Source organism: Gambusia affinis, linkage group LG03 (assembly GCF_019740435.1).
Source record: "Gambusia affinis linkage group LG03, SWU_Gaff_1.0, whole genome shotgun sequence".
In the NCBI taxonomy this organism is placed as follows: Eukaryota; Metazoa; Chordata; class Actinopteri; order Cyprinodontiformes; family Poeciliidae; genus Gambusia; species Gambusia affinis.
The window spans coordinates 23,445,973-23,463,032 of NC_057870.1; the positions used below are offsets into that span (position 1 = coordinate 23,445,973).

Here is a 17,060-nt window from a genome sequence, read left to right on the forward strand (position 1 = left end):
AATAAAAATATGCCTTCAGATTCACTCTGTAAACATGTTGTATCTCCAGTTGCACAAGTAATGATGTATCAGTGTAATTATCTTTTCTTAAGATAAGTAAAGAGTGTTTTTGGTGGCGAGAAGGTTTGGGGACAGTTGTCACCAAATATCAGTATCTTATCTGTTGGTAACACTTGTCTGGGTGACCTCTTGTTAAGCAGAAAACATACAAAGCAGCACATTACAGTTTCAAATGAGAGTAGAATACACTAAATTCCATACAATGTCTGTAGGCAGAGACGTTTTTAAATGGTTGGTTGAGGTTAAGTTAGCAAGCCAACATCAAATCTCTGAGTTATAACTTTATTTCACAGGTCAAGACAGCAAAACAATAACTCATAATGTACCAATTTCAACACAATCATATGCATTACTCTGTGTATACAAAATGAATTGCAAAATTCATTTTGATATTCAATATTCTGTTCAATATCAAAGCTTGCTCTTTACAATGTAGCTTTGTAACAACAGTGGCACTTTGTCAAGACAGTGAACAATGGTAGACAGAAAAGGAAATGGATTTGTGAAGTTTTGAAGTATGGTTCTGTTAAAGGATATGAGGAGCAAATGAATTGGCCAAAGAAGACGATTCTTTTGCCATCTTTGTTTAGTGTAAACCCAAATTAGTTGCTCTCCCAGCTAAAGCTAAACGGCTAGTTCAATAGTGACCTACACCAAGGTGAAGTTTTGCTTTAAATCACTGACTTAGTTCACATTTGGGAGTTGTTTATACAAAACTGCTGTAAACAACTGCAAAAAAAATTGAGGTGGGAGGGGGTGCTTCACCAAATCCTTGGTAAAGCAGTCATGAAACATGACTATAGTAATGTTAAAACATGTTTTTTTCACAAACTGTCTCATTCTATACTGTAGTAGCAATATAGAATGAGACAAATATGTAAAAAATATGTTTTTAATAAAAGTTACCCCAGTTTTAATTTTATTGGAAGGTTTATGTTTTGAAAAGACAGTGGTGAGCTAAACGAGTGACTTTCAAAAAAACAGCACAAAAACAACACATCTATGTCCAATAAACAAACTACAGACCCAATTATCAATGCTACAAGTCTACTGATATGCATAAAGTCTATGCACTGTGGAGAAAGATATTCTGGGAGACAGAAGATGCAAAAATATTTCTGTTGCTGATTGTCATGCCTTCAGCATCTTCTCCTGAACTACTATAGTCATTATACGTGACTTTGTTGCATAGCAAAGTATTTAAAAGAACCAAAGATGCTTTTTTCATAGGTCTCAGCTGCTGTCGTGAGAGAAGCCGTTTCTGCATGTTCACATCTGGTTTGATGTTTCAGCAGAGTACAGGACAGGAAAAGGCACTTCAAAGTGTGGATGCCCACTTCGATTTCCTGCCTGTTCTGCCTTAAGCCTTAAAAAATGAAAAGGTCTGGTTGACTCCCTGGAAAGCTTTGAGTCCTCCAACAGGAATCTGAAAGAGACAAAAGTTACAGGAGCATCATCATTAGTGAATAACTACAAATAAAGACAGAAAGGTGTTTTAAAAGATTTATTTCATACTTTTAGAGTCTTACACATAGAAAAAGGTCTTCAGAGCTGTGTGCCTTGGCTTTAACCCTCAATGGAGACCTCAGGAACAATGTTTCCATTCTGTGTTATTTCCACTGAAAGCTCCTGTACCCATAGAGAATAAATTCATTTTGATGAATACAAAGACAGAAAAAGATATAAACCCTTTTCCTCGCTGTCTGAAGTTAAATCAAATTTTGCATTCGATCAGTCAGAATTAGTGGTAACACTTTATTTGACAGGGTGTACATAAGGCCAACATGACACTGTCATGAACATGAAGGAGTCTTTATGAATGTCTATGAATGTTGTCACAAAGTGTCATTTGGTAAATAATGACACTTTTAATGTAAAGTTGCTCTAAAACTTGCCTTGAAAGTAAATTATAAGGGCCAACTTTGCATTAAAGGGTAATTTTTTAGAAAATAATGCAAAGTTGGCAATTTTAATGGACTTTCAAGGCAGCTTTTAGAGCAACTTAGTATTAAAAGTGTCATCATTTACCGAATGACACTTCATGACGACTGATGAAGGTGGTACTTTCAGGTATCCGGAAACTGTTAGCAAGGATGAACCAGATTTATGCAGAAACTTACTTACCACTCCACCAAGCTGCACAGCCTCAACAGGAAGCTGTCCCTGACATGGAACATCACAGCCTCCAGATTTCTCTTCTTCTGACAACACATCCAGACACTTTTGGTTGGCAGCAATAATCTGGAAAAGAAAGGAAACATGAAGTCCACGGACAAAGCGAGAACTTGACCATTTACACTTATTCTTCATATTTACCTCCTTAAAAATGTGTTCTGTTTTTGTTCCACTTAAATGTTTCCAATCAGCAAACAAATTTTTATTTTAGAAAGAGAGTAAATACAAAGAGAATACAATTCTCTTTTTCAAAAATTCTTATTTGTTGCTCATCTAACAAAATAAAATTGGTAGATGATATGAAACATCTAAGTGTGGGGAAAAAAATATGTGTTTTCTTCTGGCATTATGAAACAAATGATTAAGAGTATTGCTGCAGCTGGAGTAAATTTAACATTAGCATATTTTCATATATGTATAAATGTTGCAGTGTCCACCTCCCCTGCAGGAGCAGCAGACTCTGTTTCTGGATCTGCAGGAGTAGCTTCTGTTTGGGTGATAAAAGTGTCCCCAGTTCCATCAGCTTCCTGAATGTCGAAAAAGAAGAAAAAGCATTTAAAAAAAGAGAAAGAACAGCTTTGCTTTTGTTTGTTATAATTTTTATCTAACTATAAAAAAAAACAATAAGAAGCTCCCCAGAAATCAGATCATGAATAGCTGAAATTGTAAGTAACAGTAAAATAAACAAGGCTCTAAATGTTCTACTGCAGTTTTCCGAACACATTGTTAAGAACACACCACCCAGGAACTACTATTGCAAAATTTTTCCAGTTATTCATGACCAACAAGCATAAAGTAAAGAGGATTTTGTACAAATCCCACCTGCTGCACAACAGCAGATGTTGAAACATCCTTCGCTGTTGACACAGATTCAGTAACAGCTGATTGTTGGAGTAGCAGGTCGGCCGTTCCCTGAGTGACAGAAGAAAAACATGAGAAGGGAATGTTTCCCATCTTCAAAACTATGCAGCAATCAAAAACCAGTTGATTGTAATTTCATTGATTACCAAATAGAATAGAACAAAATGAAATGGTGTTTCCATGCTCTAACACTTTTTAGTTGAAAAATTGTTTCAAAAACAAGTACAAATTAACAAAAAAAATGTTATAAGTGTGATAATAGTGCATTTCATTATTTTAACAGTCTGTATGTAGCAGTCTGATTCTTCAGGTTTTGTTGCTTTGGATGTGATGGTATGAATACAGTTTGTGCTAATATTGTAAACCTCAATTGTCCAAGCTCACAACCTTTAAGAGGATCCGGTCGCCAAGGTGATGGAGATGTTAGTTCAGATATTGACTGATTGTAGTCTTTGAAAGTCAGGAGGTCAGTAACCAAGCTCAGTGATGCCATAAAATTAGCAGCTCACACATAAAGACAATATTATTACTATCAAATTAATATTTCTTGACGTGTTGTTAATAAACTCTTGGTTATACCTCTGTATGTTCAACAACAGGCGGGTCAGCTTCATCCAGAGGAGCTTCAGTGATTGTATTTAGTACCTGATGAGATAAAAGGCTGACATGTTACAATTTAACAAAGCAACTGCATTTAGTAAAGTGTAATTATTAATAGCTACAGAATGTTGTTGTTGTTTCTTAAAGTGGAGTAAATGATAAGGTTCTTACTGCTGGGATTTCCACAGGTGGGCCAAGAGCATCCTGATGCAGTCAGACAAAACACAGAGAAGTCTATTGTTGACTTTGAGGAAGTAGTTACACTGACATAAAGAAACACTACACAATGAATTAATTATATAAGATTTACATAAAATTATTAACCTCTATGGCTGCAACAGTCTGGACTCTGAGTGCAGCTGAGTCTTCCAGTTTTTCCTCCCCATCCTCAGGTGGCTCTGCAGGCTCAAGTGTTTCTATGACAACGTCCACCTCTGATCCAGTATCAGATTCAGTTTTTTCTGCAGCATGTTCTACGTCAGCAGGACTTTGGTCACTGGTAAGATCTTCTATCACTGGTTCTTCTGCTTGTTCCTTTACCGACTCTGATATGGTTACTTCTTCAGTGATGGACACTTCTAGTTCCTCCTTGGTCTCAGTGTCTTCTTCTGTCAGGGTCACATCTATCTCAGAGTCTGCCTCGCAGACATCTTGTGTCTGCAAAGTTACCCCAATACAAAACATGCAACATTAATCAAGAGAACAAAAAGGGTCCCGAGGAATACTGACTTTTCTTTATAGAGAGAAGTGGATTATATTGCACTACCAGAACTTCTGGGGTCATAAAAAAACGTACCTGACCCATCTCTGTCTGTGTGTCTTCATTGTCTTCTGTCTAGATAAAATACAAAATACATTTTTAGTTAACCTTTCATAATAAGCTGGCTACATGTTTGAATGAATCCATCAATAAATTCACAGATGAACAAACACAATTTAAAACAATTGGGTATGTGCTCAGGAAGATCCAACTGAACAGACCCGCATTAAAAACATAATGAATTTACACCACTTTCACAGCTCTTTTATGGTAATAGAGACTTTTTACTAGGACTTTTAACACTTATCTAGTTGTTCATGCTGATTTATTGGTAACCTGGTAAAAGAAAAGTGTCAGAGGGCTGAATTAAGATCATCCTACAGCCTTTCAGCCAGATAGAAATTGTATTTAGACTGATGTTTAATGCAACATCTTGTCTTGTTTTTCAGCCATTTTGTTGTAGACTTACTGCTGTGTTGTTCAATTTTATTTATGCTTCACCCTTGCTATTCTATTTCTGTTTCTGTCATGCTTGCTGTACATTAGATTAGTCTTTCCTTAGCTGTTTATTTACTTATGTTTAGATCTCAATGTGATTTTTCATCCTTTTGCATTTAGTTTATTCTTTAATTGTCAGACGTATGTTTAGCTCTTTCCAGGATATTATTACTCCTCCTCTCTCCCTCAACTTGCCTCTCTTGTCTCCACCCTCAACTGCACCCTCTTACTAATCAGTCATCTGTCACATGTTAGTAATCAAACTGCTCAGTAATTAAGCTTCTCACTCTCCTTCATTTCTTAATGGATTCTTTTGTTTGGTCTCCTGCTCACACTCCTTGTCCTCTAATTTGATCCTGTAGTGCCTGATCACTGTGGGACTCTTTGTAAAGATCCTTTCACGTACTGAAGATAAATTAAAAAATTGTTTCTTTAAGCAGCACCTGGTTGAAACCTTCACTCTTTAGCTGTTACAAGGGTTGTCTGATTTGAGATTTGCTTTATAATGTTTACTTAAAACAAAAGGAAATGAATCAGGCCAAACAATAAAATGTAAAATGTCAAACACAGTCTTTTAAGCCATTAAGAATTTGTCGCTCTTCAGGAGGAGCTGATTTATAAAAGGCCTCAGGTTGGCGTCAGTTTAAAGGTGTCAAAACCTGTTTCACTCAGACGCTCACTTGCCTAATCTGGCTTTGGCTTAAAACAAGAAGACATCTGGTTGATTCAAGTTACAATCAGGGGCAAAGCAAAGTGTTTTAGGTAAAAATGAAAGTTTAGATTAGATTTACTTCAGCTTCTACAGCAACCATGACTGGAGCCTCATCTGGGGTTGTTACCAGTGAAGAAGAAGAGGTTAAAAATTGCATTCTTACGTCAACAAAACAAAAGAACACCTAAAGATAAAGAGTGCTTCTTAACAAGCATGTCAAGCTGTTCATCAATACTGCCTCATTTTCTACAGCTTACCTCTTGCCTAAAAATTGAAAGGTCAAGCTTTAGGAGGAACACACACTGGACTTTTAAAAATGTGCCCAAAGCGAAACAAGCTTTTAAATAACATTTTGTCAGCCTGGAGGCATTTAAAAGAAAATAAATATCCCAGTGAGAGCCTGATCAGGTTTTCTGTGGCCGTACCAGGAAATGCGTGCCAGAAGTAGCTTGTAAACTTGGGCTCACAGTTCTGCACTAATGCAAACAGCCAGTGAACTTTTTCTTTAGATGCTTTGTGTGTGATCAGTGCAACAGTTTGGAAAAAGGGGAGGAACTTCCTAAGACCTACATGAAAATCTCGCAACCAACTGGATGATTGGAAGCAGTTACTCCCTCTCTTCACTCCTTGGTATTTTTCAAGTCAGATCTTTAAAACTCTTTGCCATCAACTCAGTTCTCCCATTTCAATAATCTTACAGCACATGTTATCCTCTTTCATCATTTTGCATGATCATATTACGACGTAGATATCCTGGAATGCACAATTTTTAAGACTTTTAAAAGTGTGAAATGTCTTCCCTCTTCTCCTTACCCCTTTCCTATCAGCCTACTTTCATATAAGGGACACTAGAGCCCACATAAAGACCCCCTGGAGGGGAGAGAACAAAAAAATCAGAAAAAGCCTCTGATCCAAATCTCTGAAAATTCCTTCTGAAACTAGTTTACTGTAGTTTCTTTGGGGGATCGAAAATAAAATATTTGTGGAAGTTAATTACTTCCAGATCTGTTGTCATGAACAATAATACAAGTTGGTTTAAAAATAGGGATATTCAAAGATTGTTAATAAAAATTATTGTAAAGAGGGCTTGAAAGCATTAATGGTAATGGTAAAGAGTCGAAAAGAAGTAGAGTCACTAGTTAGAGCTAATAAAAAACAAAACAAGAAGATAAACCTACATTTAAAGACCTCAAACATATTAAGCAAGTTAATCTTGCTTTATAAACTATATTATTGACTAGCCAAGTTCTAAAATAGTATCAATAATGATCTTAAGAGGAAACTAGAAATCCTTAGATTGAACTTTTTTTACTTGCTGAAACCCATCTGACCTCCAAAGAACAAAAATAAACCAAATGTTCTTAAATTCTCTGCATTTTTACAACAATATGAGATATTTTCAATGTCAGGATAGTTCAGAAATTCTATTCCAATCACAGTCTGGAGAATGTAACCTACTGCGGTACCTGGTATTTTTTTAGAGAGTAATAACTAAAAATTGCCAGATGAGAAGAGAAGCCAGCCAGACCTTTCAATTTCCTAATAGCCTTCGCCTAAATGATCACTGGGGCGGCATCCACTGTGCAGCCAAGTGTGTTGAGCCATACTGGCAATCACAGAGAGATGCTTATAAATATTGAAAACCTTCATACTCTGATGATAAATAATTTAGCATTACCTTGTGCCAGTTCTTTTTCTAAATGTAGGACAAGTTGACTGTATGAAATATCCTCCAAGTTGTCATGTATATAGACCAGCTTTCATCAAATCATTTAAATCTGCAAGTAAAGGCCTTCTCCAGAAAAAAAGGGCCTAGAAAGCAAAAACTAACTTATAGTTAAGATAAAGAGAACTCCAGCTAAATTGTCAAGCCAAGATATAGGTAATATGATAAACAGAGAGCAAAAGGGAAAGAAGAAAGTGATAAGGTGATCTTTAAGTCAGTTTTAGATAGGCTGCTAAACATGCACTCATACAAAGCTATAGTTGAATCCCTCCAGCTACTATAACTAGAGGAACTCCATGTTCTGATCTACAGTAGATACACATGCAGCCTCTGTAAAATTTGTCTCAAACTGAAACTGTCAGGAGTAGCTTTAGACAAAGTTTGAAAAGAGAGGAAAGAATTATTTTAACTTTTTAGACGGATGTAAAAACGACATTGCCAAATATGGGAGTGAAGGATTTATGCAAATAGAGAATAGCAGCGAGAGACCAAACTGGGGAGGAGTGGCGAACAGAAGCATGGTAGGAAAAAGAGGTACAAAATGTTCAGCTCTAGCAGAAGCTCCATCTTTAGCTGCTTCAGGCAGCAGCGAACAAAAACACCCGACTCAGCAGCTGTGTCTAATCAACAAGAGATGTGTGCTCACCTGAAACTCAGCGGCTTCTAGATAGAATCAGTTTTTTCTCAACAATTCATGTCTGTACTGATTCTGCATTAAGCTTGCTCTCTGAGTAAACTTTGGTAAAGCGCCACACTCTTATGGGAATGTTTTTTGTCCATAAATGCAATGTCTAAAAAATAGGTCAAATTGGAATTACTCTCTGGAATTAATAAAGTTTTTGTAAATGGAGTTTGAAAATCTCAGAAACTGTGAAAACTTCTGCAATTGGAAATATGATTTGTGGCTTATTAGTACGTCTGTTGAAAATAATTTGTCTGTGGAAATTATTTGAATTTGTGATTAATCTTTGTGCTGTTTGTCAAGACACAGAGAAGCATCTGTATTTGAAGCATCTGCCTTCTGCATGTTAATATTGAGTTTGAGATTTTTAAATAATCTTAAACTGATCAGACAGGAACCAATCAAACTGGTCGATTAGAAGACTGATTGTTTTGTTGTACTGAAAGAAGTAAGGGTTCTACTATAGTTCTGCTGTAGGTTTACCTATCTATACACTATTACTGGTGGCAATTTCAACAACCTTGCAAAGTTTTCCATTCCAAAAATAAATTATGTCAAACATACCATTACAGGCCACGTCATTAGGAACTCCATCTTGTTGACACAAATTGTAAATCAACCAATCACAACATTAACTACATCCTACGACTACTACTTCTTTAAGCCAAAATTTAACATCGGATTGGGGAAAGGAAAGGGATTTAACTAATCTCTTGGGTTTACAGAAAATGGTTCGGCAAATAAAATCTAATCAGCAAGCAGCAGTTCTGTTGACATCAGAGGTTAGAAGATTTGCATGCTGCTTCGATACAGCAAAACAGAAAAGAAATAATAGCTCCAACAAAGTTACAGCTATGGTGAGGTAAATATCAGCTTTGAACACAAAGAATATCATGATTTAAAATTAAATAACAGAAAAAAGATTGGCAGTAACAAAGAAGAAGGATGTGTTTAAAATGTTTAAAGTCTGCAAAACCCCTTTTTACAAGATGACAGAGGAAACACAAAAGCTTACTGTATCTAGTATCAGTAATTTATACTTTTATAGAAAACCTGCTGGTACAATTTAGCAGATAAATCCAGAATACGCTTCCTGCAATTGGGTAAAAATAAAACTTCATCACACCCTTCTTGTCTATACCTCTAAAAGCAAAATATGCATCTGTCTCTCATTCACTCATGAACAATTTTCATTTTAAAGTCACTGATTCTGCATATGAAGTGGGGAAACACTGTTCACTGCTGTAAGCTGCAAACCTCTCCTTTATTTCCCCCCGTTTCCTAAATGGAACATGTTGTTCTCCCTGCTTCACAGCCTCCATCATCTGCCTCAGTCCTCCACTGACCCCGCTGCTGCACATTTGCCCTCTAATATTCTATAAACACCAAAATTTATAAAAACAATCCTTAGAGCATGCATGTGATAAAGTTTGTGTGCAATAAATATCACAAAAGACCCAAAAAATACAGATACATGCTAAATCTAATGTAACTTCAAAGTCCATCAGTTTCTCTTTGGTATGTTGTTATTTACCACCATTTTCTTTTCTGCTCTCACATTTCAAGGTGACAGGCATTAAAAATGAAAAAGACATAATCATGTCTTCTAACAAAGATCTGAAATGGGATTTGAGATGCAGGAAGTGAGACTCCATTGCTACAGGCTGTTAGTCTTATTGGTTTGGTTGGAGTTCAGGATTTTAACAAGAAACAAAAATAATGATTAAACAAAAGCAGCTGAAGTACAGATAAAAACTTTCAAAGACTTTCAGAAAGTCTTGAGACCTGTTAATCAAGACAGTTTTGAAAGAAAAGCAAGTCAAGCTTCTTTGCAAGCAAAATGCAATACGTGCCAAAGCAAAACAGGACAAAAAGAAAGTAAATTGACAGAAACCTGGCCTGACTATAATGCACCAGGAATATAGTAACTGCCTGCTTATGTGTTAACACAAACTAGCTGACATTCAGTCAAAAATAACAAACAAAGGTCACCACACATGAAGCATGGCAAAAGTATGTAAATCCACATCTGTCCAGACTGGTTCCTAAATTTGGCTAGTATTACATCTTGATACCAACCACCAGACGCACAACACTCAAAAACTATTTCTTATCAAACTGTCAGGTGCTGCTAATAGTTTCTAATGCATCTTCATGCTCTGTAGGATGCTCCAGTAACTGCCTGTAGCACACCCTTAGAGAGTCTCCTCTAGATGTAAAAGTTTCTTGCAAATCGAATCACTTCAATAAATGGAACTGCTGTACATTTGTACCAAGTTATGTGCAAATGGGACGATTCCTTCAGAACTTGCAAATGAAAAAGAAATGATTTATTTACCTCAGAGACAGGCTCTGTTTCAGAAACAGGAACCTCAGCCTCTTTCGCCTCTTTAGCTTCAACCGTAGAGGGTTCCGCTGGAGGAATACTTTCAACTGCTGCTTCTTTGGCGACACGTGCTGGACCTTCAACTTCATCCCCCACTCTGGATTCCGGCTCCACAGTAGCCTGCTCCAACAGCACACCATCATCTGCTGCGGCTACCTCAACCACAAAGGCCTCTGCTGCTTCTTCTTTCACAACAGGCTGTGGTTCAAATTTTGGAGGTTCCACTGCAGGGGCAGAAATGGGAATGACCTGTGGGGGCTTTTCTCGAGTGGGTGGTGAAATTTTAGCTGCTTTTTTGGGAGTTGCTGTAGGGGGCGCACTAATGGCAATCCCTGAGCTGGATTTGATTGGTGGATTGGCTGCATGTTGATCCTCAAGTGCTCTCCTCTGGGCTTGCTGCAACAAGGAAAAACAGAAAAAAAAAATAATAAAAAAAATCACATATCTATGTTAACCACTAATGACTCAATACTGAACAAGTATGCTTAAGATGAGTTTTGATCTTTATCGGACCAGATATATTCATTTTTGTGCATTTGATAATGATGTAGCTATATAACTATCCTTATATACTTGACTAACTATTAAACTATTTCACATTTTGTCATGTTACAACCACAAAATCCAATCCATTCATTGGGATTTTAGGTGATGAGCTAATACGAGGTACATGAAAACTGTGATAAAGACACAAAATCATAGTTTTCAAAATTCTGACAACTCTAAATAAAATCCACTGCAAATAATTTTTTCCAGATATTTACTAAATGTAGTCTATGTGTGTGTAATTTAGTATGAGAATAAATCAGAAAACATTACTGATCAAAAAGAGCCATAAATGCCAAGGAACAGATAGACCAGGAATGAAAATGTGTACAAGTTTAAAACAGAGGAGGCCATAAAACCATTTCCAAAAATTATTTGAAGCCTTTATCAATAATTTGTGTGGAAATAGAACAAATGTAACTTCAAATATACCAAGACATGGCTGTCCACCTAAAATGACTGTCAAGCAAAAATAAAGCATTCATTAAAATAGCACCCAAGAGGTTCACTGTAAATACTGAGGACCTGCAACCTGTCGGCAGCACAACTATGAATCTGTCACACATAATCCCAATAAAACCCAGTAAAGTTTACAGTTGTAATGTAATGATATGGAAAACATTTCCAGGTGGTATTAATGTTTTTGCAAGGTTTTTCTAATTTTACCTGGCTTTTACCTTTAAATACCCTTAGAAAGCTTGATGTTATTGGCAAACTGTAGCTCATCCTTGCGCCTACAGGATTACCAGACATGCCATACTTGCCAGGTTCAACATATTTTTCAGCGTTGGACAAAACCCCCTCGGGCTTTAGTGGAGATTTTAGGAGGGCAGACCACTGAAGGGAGGGGGCAACTGGGACTGGACCCAACAAGGCTAGTTAGATAATGGGAGCTAATTAGTTGAATCAGAACAGTCCTGACAGGTCTGGTGAAGCGGGAAAAGAAACCGTACGAGTCAGCAGTACTGATGGGTGCCCCGCGGGCCAGACAGTGGGTCTAATCACTTCATAATCAGGTTATAATCACTCCCCAAAAATGCTTTTGTTAGGCCAACAGCCAGCTTTGCTTTGCTAGACCTGTGGTGCAAGCCAAAAGTGCCTGTGTGTGTGTGGGGCTGTATATGTCCTGTCCACCAAACACCGTCAAAACAAGGCCTCTGTTGATGATGTCCATACAAAGCTTGATATTTGGCAGCCCACACTGGACTGGGAACAGGAGAAAGACAATTTATAAAGAACCAAATTTAGAGAACAGAAATTGACACACATCAGTCAGGGTACTGATTTCTCTAAGGTTATTAGTGATAACACAAAGCTGAAGATTACTTAAGGAGGCAATTTTATCTAACTGTCAATAGTGGACTCTGAAAACCAGTGAGACTGTGTACATTCCAACCTGGCAAAACCTTTGCAGGCCATTCCTACAGTCAACACATCATCAAAACCAGCCCAGTAGCAGACTCCAGCTAAAGATGGCAGATTTGGTCAACAACAGAGCTTACCTGGGTTGTCTCACCTGCTGGAAAGCCTGGAAAAACACCTGTTATTTTACTTAACAGAGAGAACACACATTGATAACAATTAAAAACATGTCCTGGAGTTAGCTAAAGGTTATTCTTTGTCTGTTGTCCATAGACAGGTTTCAAGGGTTCTAACTGGTGATTGGCAAGGTCAATTAATGAAGAAAAAAAAAGAAAAAAAAAAAAAAGATTTTTCCAAATTATTAAATGAACCAATGGAAATAACTGTAAACCAAACATCAACAAACAGCCTGTTAATTTTGGGGGGTTATTAACAGTCAGTTATGACTGCTTTGAAGCATACATATGGATAATCTTATAATTTCTTCATTTTCCGATAGAATCCAAATTACCTCTATGAAGGAAACTGCAAAACATTTTTTTCTTACCTAAGGGTAAGAGTTCCCAAGAAAACAAAAAAAGGGAAAATCGTATTGCTCCCCCAAGAAAAGGTTAGTGCATCTCTAGTACAAAATCCCCAAATCTATTTCTGACATTAAAAAGGCTTCTAAATCAAGTGTGAAACATTGTAATTAGCTTAAGAAATATCCTTATAGTTACATTACAGACAGGACAAACTGCAAAAGGGAGTGACAAATGTTAAGATACCAAAAGAGCAGTTGGTACAAACAAAACTGGTTTTAATGGTTTCTTTAATTAATTATGCAAAATTGTTTAATTTGTTATTAATAGCAGAGTGGATTCCAGTGCACTGCTGCTTTTACCAAAAATATTTATACAAAAACTTTTCCTTTGGGTAATAACAGGCTCTTCTCTCATTTCTTTAGATTATAAAAAGTTGTTATTTTGTTGGTTACATAATTAGCAAATATTTTTCATAACAATGAACAATGGTGAATGTAAAAGAAAACGCTAAATGTTTGCATATAAAAAGATTTTCATGGTTTCAAAGTAAACCTTTGCCCTTGGTGAAAATGGAGCTTCTGTGTTACTTTCTCACTCACACAGATCTCCACTCTGCCACACCCACTCATTTCCTTTGAGCACTTTGTGTTCAGAAATAGTTCTACCCCAGACACAAGAGAAATAGAAAAGGAGATGGAACCGTATAAATTAGTGAGTTACTTATATTAAGACAAAGATATGGGTTCTGTGTTGGGTTGTTGCTGATTTTTCTGCAATTAATTTTTTTCTCACATGTTTTAGAAAGTGCTGTCTAGTTGTAAAATTAAAACAAAATAGAGAATAATTGAATTATGTTAATCTTTCTCGTGACTTTGAAAATGTCAAGAAGTAATCTGCCCATCTTAAACAAAATGGTTGAATATGGCTATATTAGATTTTGAAAAATAAAATCTACTTAGGTTAAGTATGGTTGTCTTCTGGTTCAGTGAAATTTAAGCATAAACATTTTTGTTTTTTCCACCTCTACCTTCTTTCTGCAGATTTATGCAAAACCTGAACACTATTTTCACCTCAAAATAAGCCGTCAAACAGTCAGCATTGTTTCTGTTTTCATTTGCTTATAATAAAAATTTCACGAGAAAAAAAAAAAGAGAAACGCACAGTGTCACTACTCTTGCAGAGTAAATCTGTTTTTCTAACAATAAAAAGTGCGTCTGTCACCACTCACCACCCTCCTCATGCGACGCTTGTTCTTCTTCCTCTTGCTTGGCATTTTCGGCGCGCTGCTGGAAAAACTCAAAAAGACTGAAAGGAGTGAAACAGGCAGCAAGGCAGAGAGAGCAAAGTGGATGTCTATAAAGCCTCCTATTTTCCTCCTTTTACCTTTGCGCCGAACCTATAGGCGGACTGGGATGGAAGATGGGAGGGGGGCGTGTAGAGACAGAGAGCGACAGCAAAAAGACGCGCGCATGCGCTCCGCTGGCTGGATGAGCGCTGGACGACCTACCCACATTTTGGACGGTGAGTTACGTTATGTAAGAGCTCCAGCAAAGCACAGAGAGAACGACAGAGAGGTCTACTGGCTTGGGACGCTTTTTGGCTCACATTTTAGGTTTTCTGCTGCATTGATGTTTTGTCAGCCAGATCATAAAACCTGCCACTCTCAGTCAAAATCACGAGAAGACATTAACTAAACTAAATTCCTTCAGAGAAATTAGAACGTGTTAATACAAACAGAGTTTTGAATGGATTGAAATCGTAAAGCAAAAGAATAGATGGCATTGTGTGATGCTGGGAACACAAAGAGAGAAAACTCGCCTGCTGGACTCCAGAAGCTGTGAGGATCCATTGTCTGAAACGTCTTGGGCAGCAGGGAATGTATGCTTATTACATGAAATAAATGCGCTTTTGTGTTGGCCACATTTATTGGGTTTTACTTAAAAGCCCTAAAATAAACGTATTTTGTATTGCAGTTATAATTTTTCTCTAAGAAAAATTTAAAGTCTGACTTTTAATCAAAGTATAGGGTAAACAGGGTGTTCAATTATTAGAACAATCCCTAATAAAATTAATGTAATGCAAGCTTATTTTATTTACACCTTTTTTTTTAAATGGATGACTGTTGCCTTTCTCATTTGGATAAGGACCCAATTTTCTACCAGTACACTGGAAATTGGTCATTAGCAGGATAAAAGTCTGATTATGACCAAAGCGACACAGATCTATACTGGCAGAGCCAAAAATCCATCAAGGTTTGATAGCTAGAATTTCCTCACTGACATTATGCTACTGGAATAGAAGGCTATTTTATCTGAAAGTTTTTTTTACACATCTTTACCGAGAGCATAGATAAACAATAAATTTGTAGACTCTTTATTTCCCAGGTGTTGTTGGACAGAGTCATTTGACATTTATACCGTATGGCAGTTTTGCCTGTGGGCTGGAAACTTAATTTTCTCCTTCAATGTCATTGAATGCATATCAGTTATGTGCAGTGATTCCAACCTGAAGCTGCAGTTCAGGATGAACATTATGATCAGGGATCACTGGCTAATTGAAGAATAAAGACATTTTTGCCCTGTCTATTTTCTCTATTAGTTTTCTGTATTACAACTACAAAGATTATAATAAAGTTGGTCCTATTATTCTGGCTTGTATTTTAAGTTTCGCTTTATGTTCTATATACATAAAATGTTATCTATGCAAATGCAGTCAATGTTTTGAAACATGCACCAAGCTTTGGTGGGTTTCCTCTTTCTTATTGATTCAGAAATGTATATCTGGCCTTTACAGATTCACATAGATGCATTTTTTATGGCTTATATTTTGTGATGCAGTTACATCTTTTTGTGTCAAAAAGGTCTGCAGTTCACCTCAAAATGCTGACGTGGATTGTTTTCTTTGTTGTGTGTTCAATCATCGTTGTTGGCTGTATTTTACTCAGCAGAGGACATGTCAACTTTGACAAGTAATCTGAAGTTTTTCCTTTTTTTAAAGTATTCAAAGTTTTTCTGTGCATTCCAACAAGGCTTAGTTTAGTCCTGTACCTCAGACTTGTGAGCACACATCAACATGACGCATAGAGAAAAGGAATCAGTTCTGCAGGTTTGTCAGGATACATGGCCAAAGGGTTAAATGCTATGAAATCAAACAGCTAAAACAGAAGAGAAGCACAACAAAAGGCTTTAACAACCATTAAATAAGGTACTATTGCAATAAAAGTTTACTTCTAAAACTTAACTGTTTATGATCATCTGTGATGGTAATTTACAAAATTATTATTATTTCAGAAATTTGCGTGAATCTTGTCTTGTTCATTAGTAGATAGATCATAAAATATATGTGCTGGAAGGGCCCATGCTGAGTGATTTATCTTATTATTTATATTTTCATCTAGTGAAATGATACAACTGCTGTCATATCAGAAACCTTTCAGCATTTAGAGGACATTTAAAATAAAACAAACAGTTTCTACAAATAACTGGATGGCTCTGGCAGATGATGGGCACCCAAGCTGCCTGATTACTTGTGATAGAATGTGCACTGAAGCTGTCATAAGGTTAAAAGTCATTATTTTCAATAGAAGAAATGTTGTCTGTTAAGTAACACCCATCCATGGTAGCCTCCTCTGTCACATCAATCATGGTTGCTTTGTCACACACATCCTGTGACAAAGCCACCATTATAAACTGGGATGTTTAAACATCCTTTCCAATCAAACTCCTTGGACCTTTTCACATTTTGTCATGTTACAATCTCAAATTTCAATGTATTTCATTGACATTTTACATCATGGAGTTGCATAAAGTTGTGCAAATTTTAAATAATATTATAAATGAATATATATTTTTTAATTTTGGAGCAGTAAAAACACAAATTAGCACTCACTAATGAGTAGCAATGTATTTTCTGTGTTATTTGTTCCTTTACTTATAACTTGTATAATGTTGCTCTTGGAAATATTAATTTAAATATGGTGCAAATATACTGTGTCTATTGTAAAGAGCCAGCTATTACTCAATATTTTATCATCAACAAGAAAGTTTAACAACAGCAAGATAATATGAATCCAGTCTACTCCGACAGCTCATTATTTTAATGTTTTTATTATTTTTTTATTAGTGGCACAGTAGCCGTCCACACACAGTGTTGCATGCACGTGTAAAGA

The 17,060-nt window shown here is 36.5% G+C and overlaps 1 protein-coding gene across 2 annotated transcripts; it reads right to left on the minus strand.

Moving 5' to 3' along the window:
* Positions 1-328: 328 nt before the first annotated feature.
* si:dkey-164f24.2 (fibrous sheath CABYR-binding protein) lies at positions 329-14,473 on the minus strand. Of its 2 annotated transcripts, none has more exons than XR_006370137.1 (11): positions 14,121-14,473; positions 10,413-10,856; positions 4,493-4,531; positions 4,021-4,353; positions 3,868-3,900; positions 3,676-3,741; positions 3,058-3,147; positions 2,673-2,762; positions 2,185-2,301; positions 1,576-1,689; positions 329-1,486 (listed from the first exon to the last, which is right to left on the minus strand). XR_006370137.1 is itself a non-coding variant. In XM_044111057.1 (11 exons), exons 1-10 carry the CDS (start codon positions 14,163-14,165, stop codon positions 1,627-1,629), a joined length of 1,320 nt encoding a protein of 439 aa, XP_043966992.1. In that variant the 5' UTR covers positions 14,166-14,320; the 3' UTR covers positions 329-1,486; positions 1,590-1,626. The 2 variants fall into 2 exon arrangements, 1 of the variants encoding a protein (XP_043966992.1); XM_044111057.1 differs by having other exon boundaries at positions 1,590-1,689; positions 14,121-14,320.
* Between the last annotated feature and the right edge of the window lie 2,587 nt (positions 14,474-17,060).

Excerpts from the sequence above, each read along its gene's own strand:
- si:dkey-164f24.2 (XM_044111057.1), bottom strand. The coding sequence starts at position 14,165 with ATGCCAAGCAAGAGGAAGAAGAACAAGCGTCGCATGAGGAGGGTG. Across the intron at positions 10,857-14,120 it reads AGCGTCGCATGAGGAGGGTG|CAAGCCCAGAGGAGAGCACT; the intron begins GTGAGTGGTGAC and ends TCCTTGTTGCAG. Across the intron at positions 1,690-2,184 it reads CTGTGCAGCTTGGTGGAGTG|GAGCTTTCAGTGGAAATAAC; the intron begins GTAAGTAAGTTT and ends CTATGGGTACAG.